Raw genomic sequence first — 19,223 nt, 5'->3', positions numbered from 1 at the left:
GTGTTTCACCCCTGTTGTAATTATCTTTGTGGCCTCCTCTGGCCTTGCTTCAGCAATTCTATGGACTTCCTGCAATGGGGGCCCCAGAGCTGGATGTATTCCAGGTGGTGTCTCTTCAAAGTAGAGTAGAGAGAAGGCAAGGGGCAAGGAACACAAGTTACACTGGGAAAGGTTTCATCTCAATAGAGAAAAAATTTTTTACAGTGGGAAAAAACTCCACAGAGACATGAGAAGGTCACCAGAGATTTTCAAGATGTGACTGGGCATGATGTTAAACAATCTCATCTACGCTCCCTTTCCCACAAAAGGCTGGACCAGTTTGAAGGGCTCTCCCAAGCTGGGCTGTTCTCTGCGTCTAAACTGTTCTATGAGTTTAAAAATTGGTTGTGCCTGTGTCATGAGGTTTAAGAAAGTTAAAGTTGCTGGGGACTGCCGGGAGTCTTTTCTCCTGACCAATTATCGGTCATTGCTGAGAATTGACAGCAGTTTTAGCCATTGAAAAGTGGAATCAACTTGTGAACCCCACCTTAAAGTGTACAACCAGAACTCTCTTGTTCTCTTTGTTGCTTGGCTGTGAAAGGTAGCAGACCTCCGGCTGGCCTCTGGTTCCCTGCCCAGGCCATGCGGCTGGGGGGGGGCCGGGCCGGGCCTGCCGTTCTCCCGGCCGGGAGATGGGGCCTGCGGGAGCTCGCTCCGAGCCAAGCTGGGCCAGGCCGGTTCCTGGCTTGGCTGCAGGTTTTGCCGTGATGGAATTTACCAGAAAACTGTCGAGTAAAGAAGGAGAAGAGCTCTAAGCCTGCTGCAAGCAGAGACGGTGACCATGCTCTCCAGAACAGCTATGAGGAACTTTCTATCGCAGACAGCTCCAGCTCCTGTTCAGCAGAAATCACCGAACCATCTACAAAAGCTTGGGCAAGATTTTAACTTTTTCTTATCCAGATGAGACTTGCAGATTAATCTTTTTATCCAGAGAGAGAAAAGGAGAGTGATCAACATGAAAAGAGACTTTATAAACTACTAGTGGCAAGAAAGAAAAGAAACTTCAAGAAAGGTAGAGAATTAAGAAGATGCTTTAATTAAGCTGAAATATCTTTCTGTTAAAACTATGGGGATGGACAGTGAAGTCCTGAAAAGAACTCCTTTAATTCATGATGGAGTATGGGGAGGAATAGAGTGTTCAAAGTGTAAATTTGAGTAAAAAGTAGAGTAATTATGGTATAGTGAAGTGCTAGGAGGTTTGAAGCCTTGAGAGGCAATGAGAAAACTGTTTTCTAGTGAAGCTCACAGAAACAGATGAAGAATACTTTTTGCCTTTGAATAACTTATCCTTAAAAGTGCTATCCTCAAACTTATGACCTATAACACATTTCAGAGTGATGTGGAATAGGAGGGGTGGGCTTTGATAACAGCAGCTCTGAGCAGCTGATATCAGAGAAACGGGAAACTATAACAAAAATAGTTTTCTTGTGAAAAACTCCATAAATTAACAGAAAGGAACTTCTGTTTCTCTACAGAGACTGATAAAAAGACTATAGAAGGAATTAAGAATTGTTTAAACCATCAAAAAATTCTAAAGTTTTTGTCTCTGTTGTCATGTGAACAAAAGAATGGTGGGCAGTGAGAAATGAAAAGGTTTTTCTAAAAGTTTATTCTGATGTTCTTATTCTTGTAGTTTGTCAATAAACTTTCTTTATTCCTTTTAAGTTTTATGCCTGGTTTGCTCTTGTTTTAATCCATATCTCACAGCAAGAAATAAATAATTCTTTTTTCCCCTTTTTGTTAATTACTGGTTCAAAACCACGACAGCCTGCCATATGTGTACTTCAACATACAAATTTCCACTAACAGTCTTCTAGAGGAAAATTTTAGGAACTCTTCTCATTCCATAAATATTTAAACATACCTATGTTTCCAAGTATGTGAATGGGTGTCTTTTAAGCAGTAATGTGAAAGGATGTGTGAACAGAACCTTTCACAAATAAACAATGTTGATAACAGCTAGAAAACACCTCCTTGGCTGGCAGTCCATAGTGTAATTCACAAATTGTTATTTGGAATGCTGCAGTATCAGTAGATACAAACATGAAATGTAGGTAATGTTCACTGACATTATATAATTCTTAAATTGTGCTTCTTTTTTACCTTTAATTAAACAATGAAGTAGAGAGAAATAAATTAGATTACTACAATGTAAGCAGTAAGATAATCTAGAAAATATTACCTCTTTTTCAGGTATTGCTTTAAATTTCACTTCTCCAGTACTAAATTCACCCTGCCTTTCTTTTTTTCCTCAGATAAACCTATCTAGCAGAAGAAAAAATGCACATGTATTCCAGAGACAAAAGATGTGAAATTGAGGATTACCTCATCTGCAAGAGGGCTTTTTAATTGATGGGTTTTTTTGCCTTTTTTCTTTCTTTGTTTATTAATTATTTCAGGTATTAAGAAAAAATATTATACCTAATTGTAATTTTTCTGTCTATAAAGCTTTTGCAGTAACAAAGACAGATTATGCTTAGCTGAATTTCATTTATAGTATAAAAATGTCAATCATTTATCAATATTTCTCAAATAATTATCTCTGATATTTTCCTTCCTTTCAATTGTTTATTTAGAAAGTACTACCTATATCTTGTAATTAAGGTAAATTAATGAGAGGTCTGATTTTAGTCAACATTCCTGTTAATCACAGAAGTTATTATATCTCACTAACCTAAAAGAAAACACATTTCCTGTGTTGACATGGGGTGGTGCAGACCATGTTCTTTGACACTGCTGTGTTTGTCTGTGGCTTTCTTCAGTCACAGCTCTGAATGGGGCTGCTTTAGAAGGCAGGATACAAAAATATGTAATTTATTGATATACTGTCCTATAGAAACTTCTTTTTATTATAAGAATGTTAAGTTGTTGTAGAAATTCAAGATTATTATTTGACTCTAAAAGATACCCCACTGCAACTAGTCTGCTGCTGAAACACAATGTTGAAATCTATTTCCTCTGATTATTTGTTTCTTAAATTATTATACTTGTGAATCAAAGACAAATACACTCTTGCTAACATTAAAAATCCAGTCTCTGGTCTCAAAAATTCAGCATGTCTCTGCATATATACAGCAAGAATGTTCTGTTAAATCATTGGAACGGAGAGCTGGCAAGCTTTAGAAGAAAGGTCTGTAATACAGAGTGTGAACTGCTGATCTGCAGTGATATCAAAAAGAAAAAAGCTGGTCAGCAAACTCCCTATGGGAACAGTTGAGCTGAATCTTCCTTTTTAAACATTCATTGGATTTTTTCCCCCCAGTTATAAGCCCTTTTTTTTTCACATTAGGGGTTTCTCATTAGCGCTGCCCTCCAGCAAATCATGTGGAGAATCAGCTGCACCCTCTGCTTACCCTGCTCTCCAGAGCAGAGGGATCAGTAAAATCAGTGTCATACCCATCAAACATTGTATGGTCAAGTACACACGATGGCTTGTTCAGCATGTGACCTGGAAATTTTAATACAACAGCAAGTGCTATATCCAGTAAAAGACACAACTCCTGCTATTTACTTTTTTTTCAAAGGAAGAAAGGGTTTGCTGCCCACTCAAGGGCTTTTTCTCCTCCAGTTTTCACATCACCTTCACAATATCACACACACTTGATTCAACAAAAGCAGATGAGATGTCAGCCCTCACAGAGCTAGATGCCAGCTGTCAGGGGAGCTGCGTTGCAATTATGCTGCCCTGCAACCAAAACCTTCTGCAGGCAAGGTGTGGATGCTGGCAGCATTGAAATAACAGGGTTATTTCAAGCCATTCAAATAAAAAAAACCCAAAAACCACTGTTTTTATCTTTCATATTTCTATTTGCTACCTCATCACAACTTTACAACTTTCTTGCATGGCTTTTATTTAATCACTAAATTAATGCAAAACCCATTCACTTTCCATTCTGTCAAAATGTACAGTACTTCAGGTATGGAGACTGGTGAAAGAACCAGTGATGTAATTTGTTTTAAAAAAAAAAGTAAAAATGTGTATTTCCATGATGTAGAAAAAACAAAAGCCAAAAGACTGCTCCCAATTTTCTCCACTTTTCCCACAAGATCTCAAATATTTTCTAGATGTTTCTAGAACTGTTCCTATCAGTTTCTTTAATCTTTAATTCTTTAATCTATTTTCAGTGTTTTCTCTTCCCCTGTGGACACAGAAGCTCACTTCAAACTTTGACTGATGAAAGCCCTTCACCTCTATTTGACTTGTATGTATCAAAACACGAGATGAGGAATCTCACAGCTTCAGCTTTCTGTGTACATAGAAGGAGTTTAGTGGCTTCTTGAAGTTTTCTTGAATGAAAGGTGGTGGTCACATCCAACCCACAGTTCCTCTGCTCTAAACTCTCAACACAAGGACACGTTTTACTACCAACATGAATAATCACATCTTGACTCCTTTAAAAAAATACCTCTTCATCTCTTCTCCATACATGAACTCCCACAGTGCTTATACTGATCTGCTGAGATACCAGGAAAACTTACCAACAAACTGACCATGGAAATGGTCTTTCTTTTCATTGACTTTTTCCTCTGACTCTACATACCACTGTCAGAAAAAGATCCCTGTAAGGCAATTCTGCCAGCAGTCGTGTTTCTGCAGAATCACCCCCACCCCCATTTTCTGTTTAGTTTCTCTCAAAGAAAGTTGACTGGATAAGAGCTCGGCAGATCCTTTTCTTAAGGTTACTCATTAGAAACTTCTCCATGTCACCACCTGCTTTACATATGTGGGGGATGAGATTCCAGCTTAAGAACATCCATGGGTTCTCCTGCAGGAAAACCTCAGCTTTTGCATGTCACCTGCCAGAATATGCAAAATGGGCACAGGCCAAAACCTCTGCTCTTTTAACAAGCACAGCTCCACTGAATTTAATGAGATTTTGCATATTTATGTTAGTAAAAGGTTTGGCTCTAGGTGATTTTTGCCTGTAGAGGCAGGGGCTCTGGATACTGAGAGCTCTGTTGACTTCAAACCCATACAGAGACTGTGGATACTGCAGGGCCTGGTTTGTGCACCACAGATACGTAACAAGTTAAAAGACAGAACAGTAACTCAAAGTCTGATAATAAATTAGATACAAGATAGCCTCTAACAGTATTAATGTACAGTATGCAACTCTTCTGCAAAATGCTGATCTGCAAACTTTATTTACATTGCATTATTTCCTCACTGCCCTGAAGCAGAACAGGAAAGTATGGTCAATCTTACATTCATAGGATGGGAAGAGGAAGGGAAGGAATGCAATTTATCACTGCTTTTGGGATAATTCACATTAGCAACCACCAGACAAAGTGGATCAACAACTTCAGCATTGCACATCCCCTGCTTCCCACCTCCCAGATTTGCTTCAAAACCATCTCAGACCTCCGAGTCAATGTACTTTGAGTCCACAGGGACCAAGAACAAAGTAAAGTGCACTGCCATCACCCTCTCCTGTAATAAGCACTTACTGCTGACTCCTTTGCTTTTCTGGTGGCAGTTGTTGAGATATGAAAACTGCCAGAGGTAATTGGAAGTGTGATGTACTGCTGAGCCTCACAGTGATCTAAGTCTAGTTGAGAACATCAGCATCATAGCTTTATAGCCTGTCTCCTGGTGTCTATAAATCCCAGCTTTTACTACCTTTGTTTTCATCGTGCCAATCAAAGGCTTGATTGCCCAAGGAATAAATTACCAGATAAATCGCTGTTTGGAAACATCTCGCTCTCCTTGACAGTGCCTCTCTTCTTGTGACATTGTATGTATACTCTGCAGCACTATTATGCAAGGTGCTGCAGAAATAATCCAGATTCCTGTGTGATGTCATAATACAGAAAAAGGATAACCTGTAGGGATTGCAACATGGGCGTAATATGGAGATGGATAGAACAATGTGGAGCAAGGAGAGCTAATTAATTTCTGGAGAAGGGTGAGGGCAGACTGCCTCATAGCACAGCTTGATATGATGAAAAAGCATGTACTGGCAGAAAAGGTTACAATTATTAGCATATAGCAGGCTTAGTAGAAGACTATGGATTTGGGAGGATGTATGTGTGTGGTACACTGTACATTCGGTACAGGCAAGCTGAAGTCAAAACATAGTTTCAAGGAAATTTGATATCTAGATCTAAATAACTGCAATAACTTCAGAATCTTATAATTCCCTCTATTTAAAACATCCTTCTTGAACAGTTATGAAACCTTCCACAGGCCTACACCAGAGTTGTTTTAAAACCCATTAGGATAAATGTGACACGCATTACCACAGACAGGCCTGAAAGTTAAGTACATACCTTTTAAAACAGGTCCATGGGACCAGGTGCTAGTGTACAAGGGAGTGCTTAGTGTATGTTCTGTATCTGGTACAGCTGACATGCAAGAAGGCTGCAAAATGTACTGCAAGTCTGAGTAATGCAACAGAAACTAAAGAACATTTCACAAGTTTGGGCCATCTGGGAATCAATATACATATGTCTGATAACATTAAGCGTGACTGATCTCTGGTCCTTCTTGAGATAGATGGGTTTGGATATCAAACTGATCCACTTACAAATTCCTGTGCTTTTTAACTTATGTATACTCAGTTTTTTAAGAGTACCCTCTAGGGAACAGTTTTCGTGTACTAGCCTGAGCACTTTTACGGCCACAGGAAGCTTGAGTTGCCATCCCCTCAGCCAAGATGGAGTTAAGTCAAGCCCTTTCTGTGGGCCACTGCTTCAAAAGCTATGACTTTATGAAAAAGGTGTCTCCACACTTACAATTTGGAAAGCACTCCAGGCTTTCTCCAAGCACTTGAGGCATGCTAAGATCATATCTAACAAATTGAGTTCCTTGGGGTACTTTGATGTAGGAATACTTAGCTTCTGAGTTTTTTGGAGGCAGGTATTTAGGCATCTATCTGCATCAATACAGAATACTCTGGGCATACTCTGGGCATGCAAAGAACCAGAGCTTAAAGTTACCAAAGAAGATGCAACATAATAGGCTCAAACATGTTTTCATGCCCCAGATCGTGCTCTGAGCAGCAAGGGAAGGAACAGTAGATGTCCACGATATTTAATATTTGTAGACAATTAGATGTGAGTTTCTTGCATTGTTCCATTGAACTGAGTTGTCTTTGGATTGCACTGCTGGTGGCTAAAAGGGGGAACTTGCATTTTACCCTTAGCAAATGACCTACACCTTGATGACTGAAATATAAATATTGCATTGATTTTCAATCTAAATTCAATGTCACCTAATTTGTAAGGGAGGTATTTTACTTGTTTGTAGGGTCTTCTCTAAAGAGGAAAATTATGTGTTTCTAGGCTTCACAGTACTTTGCTTTCATCTTGTGATAAAACTGACTGCCACATTCTCAGATAGTAATTATAGAGTACATGAGGATTTGAAATAATCAGAAGCATGTCCAAAAGTAAAGGTTAGGTACCACGTTCATTTCTGATTTGTGCCTACGTGTTCTCATTCACTATGATTCTGAAGGCGTTTGGAGAAAGATATGTAGGAAGGTTTATTAGAAAATCCTGTTTTCCCAGATCAAAGCCAAAAGAGAATTTTAAAATATAAGAAAATTTGGGTGTGAAACACTGAGAAAAAGTAGGGCACCATTTTCAGTCTTTTCATGGAACCATGATGAAATAATACCAAATATTAAAAAACAAAAGGACGGAGTGAAAACTAGAAACTTTGACAGTCCCAAGAGTTTAAAGCTAATTTGAAAACAAAGCTGTTGAATGCTAAGAGTTTTTTGGTGAAGCTGAAATCAAGCCATTTGCAATAAAGATGCATTTTTACTGTTAAGCTTTGGCTTTTTGCTGGGACAAGTGTAATTTTTTTTGCCTATAAGCACCACAAGCACTGTACACTTGCATGTTAGTTTTGCATGATGGAGCAGAGATGTCATGTGGAAAAAAGGATATGCTCTAAAACTGATTTCCAACTGAAAAAGTCCATGTACCACCAAATAAAAATACTGCAAAACTTCTCATTTACTCAAGTGACAATTTCAAAAACTCTTACATTTTCTCCATCAAAAAAAAGCCTTGATGAGCCTGTTGAGTATAAAATCCCCCAGAACCGACTTGAAGGGCTCAATTCTCAGCCCAACATATACATAGGTATAGATCCCACAGCCTTCAGTCAAAGCCATGCTGATTTGTGGCAGGTAGCAATAGCTTCTTGGGTCTCTGTTCTGAAAAGATATGAACATTTTTTGCTGTATGCCAGCAAGCATTTATGGTCTCACAGGTAGAGTTCCTGCAGGATCAGGCCTTTCAGGACAGAGACTTCCTTTCTCTTGAGTCTTGTTTGCTTCTTCAAAAATCAGATTATAGGAAGTGCTTTCTTTTCTTCATCTTCTATTTTCCACTTTTTCAGTCTTCATTTCATACCATGACACACTTAGACCAATGCTAAATAATTCCCTGAGCTGCTTCTGTTTCATCTTTAAATGAAATAGGGTGTTTGGCTACATTTCAGAAAATGTGTAATTTGATTCAACATCTTAATGCATTACCTCATACTTGTCCCATTCTCATTGTCTCTTTGGGCTTTTTACTTAGAAGCTCATTCATATTAGGGCATGAAATGAATTTAAAATGCAGCAGGTATTCCCAGTCACTCCACATGTATCCCAGCAAACAAGGGCAACTATGGGAAAAGGTGACCCTGTATTCACTCCATGCCTGGAAAAAAGCTTGACCGCATTTGAGTTCTTACCTGTTCCTTCTTTCAAACTACATGGGAAAGAAACCTGAACTCTGTTGTAATTTTGATGTGGAAGAGGTCTAAAAATGGACATGACATTGTCTGTGCCCTCTGACAGCTCTCCTGATCTACCACTCCTCTCTCTCTCTCTCTCTCAGTTTAAAAGGAGACCATGGATGATTTCAGCTAACAAATTCCCTATCGAGGCACAGGCAATGCCCCTGAACTCTCCTGCCTGCTTCCCTATCACACTGTAACTTTTGATCTCTTGACAAAATACATTAAAGGCCATGCTCATTGCACTGCTGGCTCAAGGATCTGCATCTTCTGGAAGTGGGGGTTCACAGATCTGGCCAGATGAGCCTTTGATACGTGCTTGTTGGTGGCTTTGGGAGATGGGATTTAATGACCCAAATCATCCTGCTCAGTCCACTATTTTTACTTGCTGTGAGTGAATCACACAAAGGAAGCAATTCAGTTTGCTTTTCTCTTCGAGGCTTTTAGTGGCTGTAAAATCGGAGAATATGAGGTTTATGTGGATTTAAGCTTTATTCCATACTAAGTAATCAGATTTGGAAAAGTGTTAAAAACAATATTACATTGTCTGGGCATGATTCAAAGAATCCTCAAACCCAGATTCTGATGCCAGAGGCACTTGTGAATACTTAGCATAAACCTCACATTCAAATTCCTTGAATTCACAGTTTTCTTCTATTTTTGCTTCTTATTCAGCTAAAGAAGCTCAGGATTTTCCAATACTGCTTTTCATCTATGGAAGAAATATACTCTTAATTAGCTTTGATCCTGCAAAACATTAACTGGTACTCATTTTATTAACTCTGAAGCAAACTTCAGGCAAGTAACATGTAAAATACATTGAGCACTACCTAGTGTTGCTCAGTTACTTAGAAATAATGTAAAGAGGCACTAAGCTTGTTTTAGAACAAGTAGCAGTCTTGATTTCCCAAGACAGACAATTTCCAGTATCTTTAAAATGTTTCTATTATTCACTTTTGCACTTAAATTGGAAGAAGCCTAATTCTTCTGCATTTTTATATATAAAATACCCAGATTTTATCTTTGAAGAAATTGGTACCCTAAATTTGTCCATTGCACATATAATTTTTTAGCAGGGATAGCTGCAGTTAAGGTGTTATATAACACATCTAACAGCTTGCACTGAAGTAGGACTTCTTCATACAAACTGCATTCATTTTGCTTAATGACAACTTTTGCACTTTGATCTAATTATGGGATCCTAAACATCCTCTCTTTGGTTTGCTTGCTGTGACAGCAGTGGGGGGCTACAGGGGTGAGCAGCAGCTAGAAGTTGACAGAGCCAATGCCAGCTGTCTCCAAGATGGACCTGCTGCTGGCCAAGGCTGAGCCCATCAATGACAGTGGTAGCACCTCTGGGAGAACACAGTTAAGCAGGGAGAAAAAAAACCAACCCTGTGCAACAGAAACTGCAGCTGGAGAGAAGAGTGAGAACATATGAGAGTAGCAACTCTGCAGACAGCAAGAGCCATGCAGAAGGAAAGGGAGGAGGTGCTCCAGATGCCAGAGCAGATATTCCCCTGCAGCCCTTGGTGCAGACCATGATGAGATGGAGTGCCCCTCTGCAGCCCATGGAGGTTCACAGTGGAGTAGAGATTCACCTGCAGGCTGTGCAGAATCCCATGCTGGAGCAGGTCACTGCCCAAAGGAGGCTGTGATCCCATGGAAACCTGGTGTTGGAGCAGGGTCCTGGCAGGACCTGTGGATCCATGGGAAAAGAATCGCATGCTGCAGCGGGTTTGCTGGCAGGACTTGTAAGCCTGGAGGGGACCCACTCTGAAGCTGCCTGTTCCTGAAGGGCTGCACCCTGTGAAATGGACCCATGCTGGGGCAGCTTGTGAAGAACTGCAGCCTGTAGAAAGGACTCATATTGGAGAAGATGGTGGAGAAGTGTCTCCTGTGGGAGGGATCCCACACTGGAGCAGGGGAAGAATGTTAGTGATTTGACTGGTAATAAATTAAACTAATTTGCCCAAATTGAGTCTGTTTTGCTTGTGAGGGTAACTGGTGAGTGATTTGTCCCCATCCTTATCTTGACCCACAAACCTTCCCTTATATTTGTCTCCCCTGCTCCAGCTGTGGAGGAGAGTAATAGAGTGGCTTTGGTGGACACCTGGTGTCCAGACAGGGTCAACCCACCACAGAGACCTTTAGAAAATCAGATCTAATTGAGGAATCCTAAAAGAAGTGCTTGTGTTCTCTCTAAGTACAATACAAAGTGAGAAAAACATTTCAGCCAATCTGAAAATATTTCCTCAAAGGACTAAATTATTTAGATAATGACAAAAATGTGATTCTGAATGGTTTAGCACAGAGAAATAAAATGAAAGTCAGAATGTTTTTGTACACTTTGGAAACTGTTGAGTAACAAAAACAGTCCAATATGAAAAAATGTATCTTACGGCATTAAAAGGTACCCAGAAGTCAGAGGTACCAATTAGCTATTTCTGCTATTTTAGCTATTTAGGTTCACTGAAGCCAATGGATACTATACCACTGACACCATTAGACCTAGTATCTTACCTATTATCTTACCTCAAAAGAGGAAATCCTTACCTGTACACTGGTAAGAGTCGTGTATTGATAAGCTTTGACTACCAGGTAGTTGGCTTCTATATCTATTATCCCCAGGATCATGTACTTCCACCATCTCCTCTTCAAAATTGCCAGCAAGTTTTCTTCTCCTGTGGTAGTAAACAAAAACAATTATGTAAGAGTTGGGTGCACATACCCCAAATACTTACCTGTCCAGAAAAATTATCTAGATCTCTCACATCTGCACTAAGCAGCTGAAAGCCACCATTTACAAAGAGGTACTGCAAGGAAGTGAAAACAAACACACCCTATTTGTCTAGCAGATATTAAAAGAGCCAACCTGGCAAAGTAGTATGTAAGGGTCAGACTGACACTTCACTTAAGATGTAAACACCAGCAAGAAAAACAAGTGCAGCTTGAGCAGACCAGGCATGTGTTCTTACCTTTAATTTTATATATACGCATATATGTGCACATATAAAGAGCTAAAGAATAGAGCAGTTTATACATTTATGCTTTCCATACATACTGATAAAATGTTGCACATATGATGGAACAGGTTTTTGCCAGGGTGAGAGATTATCAGTATCTTTAAATACGACAGAATACTAGAGCAGGAGAGTAACAGCATCACATTTGGGCATATGACAGATCCTGTTCCAAGGATGGTTACTCTGATCCTAGAGGTTCAAAGTATCATACTTGTTTAGAGAAAGGTTGCACTGAGACCTGTTTTGGGTGACAGTTGCTCTGCTCCCAGATTCTTTTTTCTGAAGTAGGCAGGTTTGCTGCCTTCTATGGGAACCCTGTCAATCACCCAGTGTGTAATCTTCACCACTTGAAAACTGATGCTACAATACAGCCTGCAGATCAAACCCACAACTTTCAAAAGGTCAAAGCATTCCTCGTGGTAGACTAGGGATCATTATTGTTCTCCATTCAAAAGCAAACAGCTCATTAATGAGGGTGAGCAAACCTATAACTTATTTGCATTACAGTAAGTTCCACACATGATGAGACTTCACTGTGAAAGAGGCACACTGTGACTGAACTCTGTACGACTGGAGGTCTTTCAGAGTCTGTAGCCTAAAAAGGAATCTAAGTAGGGTTTACTTGTACTGCCAAGGCACTATAAATGGTATTTGAATTGTCTTGAAACTTTCAAAGCAAACACCACTATTCTGAGATTTTTTTCACATTGCAGTAGCTTTTCTAAGTGCCTGTGATCATAAAAATGGGTGATGGAAAACACAGAAGAAAAAGGATCATTGTTGTCCATTGCCACCAAAACTTGCTCCCAATTCTCCTTCATAATTTTCCTTCATGACAAGTGTGTTCACTCTCTGGTTCAAATGGACCCAGTGATATATGGGCTGCTATACCATGGCAAAAACAGCAGGCTCTCTATAGCACAGCTATCTCAGATCTGATGAGACTCAACCACAGAAAAGCAGATAATTATTTCAAAAGTTAATTCAAAAAGCATAGCTTTTAAAGCTTGGCTCTGATGAGTGACTTGAATGGGTATTTACCTGAACAAAGCACCTGAATCATTTAATGTTTGCTCATTAACAGGTGTTTGCACATACACTCTTCCAGTGGGATATTATTAGGCAATAGCCTAATTATTTGTTACAGTGATAATGACACTGACTGCAAAACCGTTGAAGCCTCGACATTTATGCTAAAAGTCTTCTTTCCCTTTCCTTCCTCCCTCCTCTCCTTCCTTGCCTCCCATCCTTCTCTTCTTTCTCTCTCTTTCGGTAAGCAGCAGAAAAATAACAGAAACAATGTGGTGAGTAGAGTAATACTTAAGACAATGAATAAAGAATAAGTACATTCAATCATACCATACTTCTTTTTTACACCTACTCAATCCCATCCTTCAGACATAATTATGACTACATCTATGTACTTTTACGATGATTTGAGCACACAGATTGATTTCCAAATTTATTTTCCAAATAGATTTATTTTCTAAATATATTTAGGGAGATGTTTTTAAAAAGGAATTTGAGATTAGATGTCCTAATTTCTACTGAAATCAGTGTAAACCACACAGGTAAATCCTTTACAGATATTGAAACTGTACCTCAAGTTTTTTTGCTGCCCAGACAATGCCTTTAAAACATCAACTGGAAATCAACAATGCACTGGAAAGATGCTGTTAACATTGCAGAGTGATTTTTCATTTCAATTGTAAAGATAAAGCTAAAAAAACTGAAGACATCAAACCATAGTCTTTTCCAACAGTGGAAATCCAACAGCAAAATCTGTTTTTGTTACAATAGGACCTTGATGGCACCTACATAACAGAAAGAAGCAGTAGGCTGAAGAACCGCACTGGCAATAGGTTGCCTGAGCCAGGACTGTGGGCACAACTTAAGGACTCTTGGTGCCTTTGGTTTGCCAGTGCTTTCTTCAACGTCCAGCCACAGATCACTGTATTGCTCACACGTGGCCAACTAAGTTAGCTTTAAAAATAAATGTATGGCCATGACTTCTGGCTGATGGGTAAAGTTAGAGTTTCCAGCGACAGGAATTAAACCTACAATTCAAATTGGTGCACACAGTTCTCTCTTTTTGCTTTCTTGATTTTTTTCCTTTTTGTAAAAAGCTCAGGAATCACCTCCAAAGTGAGAGACCCTTTGGGGAGATAGGCAGAAGGAAGATGATCATCTGCAGTGACTGTCCAATGCTATGGACAAATCAAGGCAGAGGCAGTGGAGTCCTGTTTTTGACAGGTGGCTGAAATCAAGTCACCATACTCAAATGTCTCAGTTTAGCAAAAAACACCCAATAAAAGGCAACAGTGGAAGATAACCTGGAGAAGGTGTGGGGCTGCCAGCAGGACAGGACCTCTGAACAGCAATCACAGATGGCATCCTCAGTGAATTCAGACAACAAAGAGAATGGAAATGGGAATTTAGAAGATAAGTGTGAAGCCTTGATTTGTGAAGACTAAAAGGAGAAGCAGAAAGAATCAAGAGCTTTATTCTAAGGTTCACATCCTGAATAGAAATTAACATTGCCTTTGTGTAAAAACAATGATGGGAACAAAATCATCACACTTTATTAAAAACAAAGGAAAAAGAGACAGTCTGAGATTTTTTTAAAATTTATTTCCCTCAATGACAACTCAAGCAAACTAATTATTCATGTATTTTGAGTTGTAAGCATAGTAGACCAGAAGGACCAAATGTAGATGCCTATACCTGAACCAACTGGTAAAGGACTTAAAAGGGGTTTTTTCAGCTTTTTTTTAATGTCATTTGATTAGAATGAGATACAGTAGGAAGAAAGATTATTTCAGATCATGTCTTTTTGTTATTATTGCAATAGATCTGTGACTAAGACTTTCAGCCACTTATATAAACAAATATTAAACCATAAAGTATGCAGGTTAGCTTAAGGGCAACATTTCCCGCGAGACAAAGCACATATTGATGCCAGTGAACATTCATTTATGTAAGTGCACACAGTAAAGCTGTCTTTAGACAGCCTTCTTTTGATGGAGGGCCTTCTTCAAAAAACAAACCCCCAACTTCTTTCAGTACTTGAGCTTCTGAAAATGGAAGTCTTCATACTCAGTCTAATACAAATGCAATGTGTATTTAAAAGTGAGTTGCCTATCAAGAATGTTTCAAGATTCAGAAGTCTAGTATAGTCTTAACACAGAGAAATAAAAGACTCTTCTTGCTCTTTCTAGAATGATATTTTAATTTTTTTACTAATTTTGCAGTGAGATGCACTTGACAGTTATATATACAGAGGAGCTCTAAGTGTTTGGAAAAAAGCTACAGCTTTGCATCTGCTGGATTGAATTAAAAATCAACAAATAAGCTGCTTTGTAGAAGAGGTGGTTTTACATCTTGTAATAAGGATTTACCCCTGGGGGGTTACAAAATTAAAAATAAATTAGAGAGAAAATTGAAAGAGGCTTTAGCTGTGCAGTGTCTACCAAATGTACAAATATAGATGTACAAAACCCTTTTTACATTCACCCACACAGCCACGGAGGTACAATAAAAAAACCTAACAACCATTAAGACAGCAAATTCCCAATTATTTGTGTATGGGCTTGGGACACAGGCAGAATAACAGCACTGCTAGACCAGAAAATCAGCATATTGCTTCTCTTTCATCCACTACAGTCTCTCTCTTTTACTTCAGATGACAACTTGCTATTTAGATCAAGATCATCAAAGGAGCTGTGCTCCCCTTCCTCCTTACAGATCTAAATGAGTGCAGGAGACTTGCAAGGGGGAAGGCAGACTGGGGAGGGCTGCCAGGCAGGCTGGTCCTCCCCTGCCTCTCACAAGAGTGCCAGAGTCAAGTGCTGCATGGTAAAGAAGCAAAAGTCTCACAAAGGATGAAGATTATACCAGGATTTACCTCTCTGTTTGAAAAAGAAATTACAAATCAAAATTACAGGATAATTGTTTCATTTTAATTTTGGCCCATTTTAGCCAGTCTTGCAGATACAGAGCTTCACCAGTACAAATGTTGTCTCTCTACAGACTTTGTAGACATCCAGCCCTGCTGCAAGACCTGGGGTAGGAAGCAGTCAAATGGGGTTACACTGCATAGGGGTAACACAGATTTTTAACAAAGCCAAAAGGCTCCCATTCCTGAACTATAAAATTTTGCTTGCCTTCTGCTACGTCAAGAAGCTGGTTCAGGAGACTGAAGGCCTCCCGTAGGAAACTTTTATCTCTGCACAAAAGCTCTAAAGAACTGTTTCTCTTCTGCATGACTTTACATCCTCTGACCCAACAGGTTTCTTATTTCCTCATATCCACTTGTATTACTGATGACTACTTTATGGGAATACTGTTGCCTAAAGGCAAAACACCAGCACTGCTAAATTATTTATACAATAGAGAAAATGCACTCTTTCAGAAATACTCCACCAGTCTGGCTTCCCAAAACACTTGAAAATACTCTGTTCCCCTCACAGATGACTGCTTACAGGCTGCACTGCTTTTGTCCTATACCACGTTTTCAGCAAGCCTTTGGGAGACTAGATTGCATCATTTCCTTTTGCCTCCTCAGAACATCTGATCTTATCCAACCTGTTCTCATTCACAGCTCCCTCCTGCTTCCTCTCTCACAGTGGGAAAATTGCGTTGGTGTAACAGCCCTGAGTTGCTGCTCTCACAGCCGGCTCTCACATGTTCCTGCTCCTTGCCCTGTGCCAGCTGGTGCTTGTGGGGCTGCACAGTGAGCCAGGGCAAAGACCAGCCTAAAACCAAAGATTTGGGATTTTCAGATTAATTTTTAGCCTGTGTCCTGAGCAGTCTGTGACCAAATCCGTATTATTCTTTGGGACATGAGCACCAAGTAAGCAGATCCAGGCAAGGGACAAGTTTCTTCTTCTCTGACACAGGGCAGGCTTAGCCTAGTAACATGACACAATACAGCATTCCCTTTACTAACATACAAGCTCATCTGAAATGTTTAGACTTGTTACTTCCTTTTAGAGATTTTGCAGAACAGTCTGTTTTGACTGTGGATGTAAATGACAATAGTTGAAGTCAGATTAGGAATTTGAACATGTATTTTCATAAAATACGAAATCATTAATTTTGGTGCCTTTATTTTGATCCAGCCTAAACGCTGTTGATAGATTTTATAATCTGCAGATGTTTAATTTCATGAGATTAATGGCCATTACTTTAAGGGTTTAATTACAATTTAAACTACACAAATAAAGCAGGTGATCATTTTATTCATGCCTCAGTTTCTCTCCTCCTGCCCACCCACTAGACTACATATGGTTTTCCCTTTGGTGGCAGACATAATGCTTGTTGTCAATACCACAGGTTACTGCCAACAGTCTGTGTCCAGAACCACGTAAGATCTGAAGAACAGTGGAACACTGGAACAGTGCACTGTTTCAACAAACAAACTGCTAAACTCACACAGCCTTTTAATGTGTCAAGGTAAAAAACACTCTGCTATTTCTTATACACAATTTTTTTATTCAGGTTGGTTTATCTCCTAGCCTAAACTTAGGTAAGCACTTTCCCTGAAATGGCAGCATGTGTCTCATTCTGTAATGCAGAGGGACATAAGCAGACTGAGAAGCTGAACCCTCCCCTCAAACCTGACAGTTGATTGTATCTTTCTGCATGAAATCTTCAAAACTGATTTTTGATCTACAGTACTCTCAGACTTAAGTTACCTCTGAGTTAACATTGTAGTCTGTCAGCTTTTGGCTCACTCTTACACAGAACTACTTCAAAACAGGCTGTTGGACAGATGATCATTGTAGATCCCTTCCAACTGAAATATCTTTCTCTCCCCTCCCCTCCCCTCCCCTCCCCTCCCCTCCCCTCCCCTCTCCTCTCCTCTCCTCTCCCTCTCCTCTCCCCCTCCCCCTCCCCCATCCTCCTCCTCTTCCTCCTCCTCCCCTTCCTCCTCTTTCTCCTCCCCTTCCTCCTCTTTCTCCTCCTCTTCCTCCTCCTCTTCCTCCTCTTCCTCCTCTTCCTCCTCTTCCTCTTCTTCCCCTTCTTTCCCTTCCTCTTCCTCTGTAAGCTCTACAGTCAGGCATTTTTTTATTGCTCATCCTCTTTTAAATAGTATGAAACTACTTACAGCAATACAAAGGTTTTCAGAAGAAAAAATTCCCTCATTTTCAAACTTACTAGACTGTAAGTCAAATGATCAAATGAAAGAAATCTGTATATATATATCCCTGTATATAATTTATAAATGTGTAATTTCCATTAATAATGTGTCCTTCTGGGTACACTTGGTCATCTTAATCATATTCACAAGATTAATTAAAGTAAAATAATCATAAAAGAAATAATATTCATTGTTTAAGGCAGAGGAATCAGTTAGAATGCATGAGTTTTCTTTTTTTTTATCCACTTTCCACAGACTCATTACAAAATGTTGGTCCAGCCACCTACCCACTCTGTGACATTTTTTCCCAGCAGACAGATATGAATAATGAATTACCTACTTGTTATTCCTGATTCCTACAAATTTTATTCCCCAAAGCATGAGATTTGACTAAGATAGTAAAAAAAAAAAAAAAAAAAGGACCCAATGCAAATTGTCATTACTATTAACCATTCATAGATCAAGCAGACCCAACTGGAATTGAATATGTACCCTTTCTTTAAAAGACAATAAGAAAAAAATAAGGAAGTCAAGGAGTGTGTATCTGTCGTGGTTTCAAGCTAGTAATAAAAACTTATTTATTTTTTGCTAGAGATATGGATTAAAATAAGAGCAAAACAGGCTTAAAACTTAAAGGAATAAAGACAGTTTATTAACAAACTACTAGAATAAAAATACCAAAATAAACTTTCAGAGAACCCTTTTACTTTTCACTACTTGATCATTTCTTTGTACACATAACAACATAGAGACAAAAAAAGTTTTACAATCTTGGTGGTCAAAAACAGTTTCAATTTTAGAGTCTTTTCATCAGTCCCCGTAGAGAAACAGAAGTCTCTTTCTGCTAATTCATGGAGTTTCTAGAGTCCACTCCTCCCATCTCACACCACTCTGAGGTGTGCAATGGGTCAAATTGAATCTAGGGATGCTATTTTTAAGGATAAGTGATTCAAAGCAGAAATCTTTTTCAGTTGTCCCTGTGAGCCCTCCTGGAAAACAGCCATCTCCCTGGCTCCTTTAAGGCTTTAAAATCTTCACTTCACTCGCAAGTTCCAGCAACTCACAGGATCATAATCATTTTCTTTCCTTTAAAGTCCACACTTTGAATACTCTATTCCTCCCATACTCTAGCCATGAATTAAAGGAGTCTTTAAACTACTGTCCATCTCCATAGCTGCAACAGAAAGACTTTTCAGCAACAAGCATCTTCTTTTTCTCTCTTTCTTATTTAAACTTAACTCTTTTCTTCACTGTTTCTGGTAGGTTTATGATGCCT

General features: G+C 39.2%; 1 protein-coding gene across 1 annotated transcript in view; it reads right to left on the bottom strand.

Annotated features, from left to right (window-relative positions):
• Nucleotides 1-19,223, bottom strand: part of SLC35F1 (solute carrier family 35 member F1) — a 236,365-nt gene that overhangs the window by 38,846 nt on the left and 178,296 nt on the right. The window contains exon 3 of the mRNA XM_058836760.1: nt 11,336-11,463. Within this exon, the coding sequence (XP_058692743.1) occupies nt 11,336-11,463 (128 nt within the window). The remainder of the gene's footprint in view (nt 1-11,335; nt 11,464-19,223) is intronic.

Source organism: Poecile atricapillus, chromosome 3 (assembly GCF_030490865.1).
Source record: "Poecile atricapillus isolate bPoeAtr1 chromosome 3, bPoeAtr1.hap1, whole genome shotgun sequence".
Classification (NCBI taxonomy): domain Eukaryota; kingdom Metazoa; phylum Chordata; class Aves; order Passeriformes; family Paridae; genus Poecile; species Poecile atricapillus.
The sequence above is the reverse complement of the archived record's forward strand: the minus strand, read 5'-3'. Positions and strand labels throughout refer to the sequence as shown.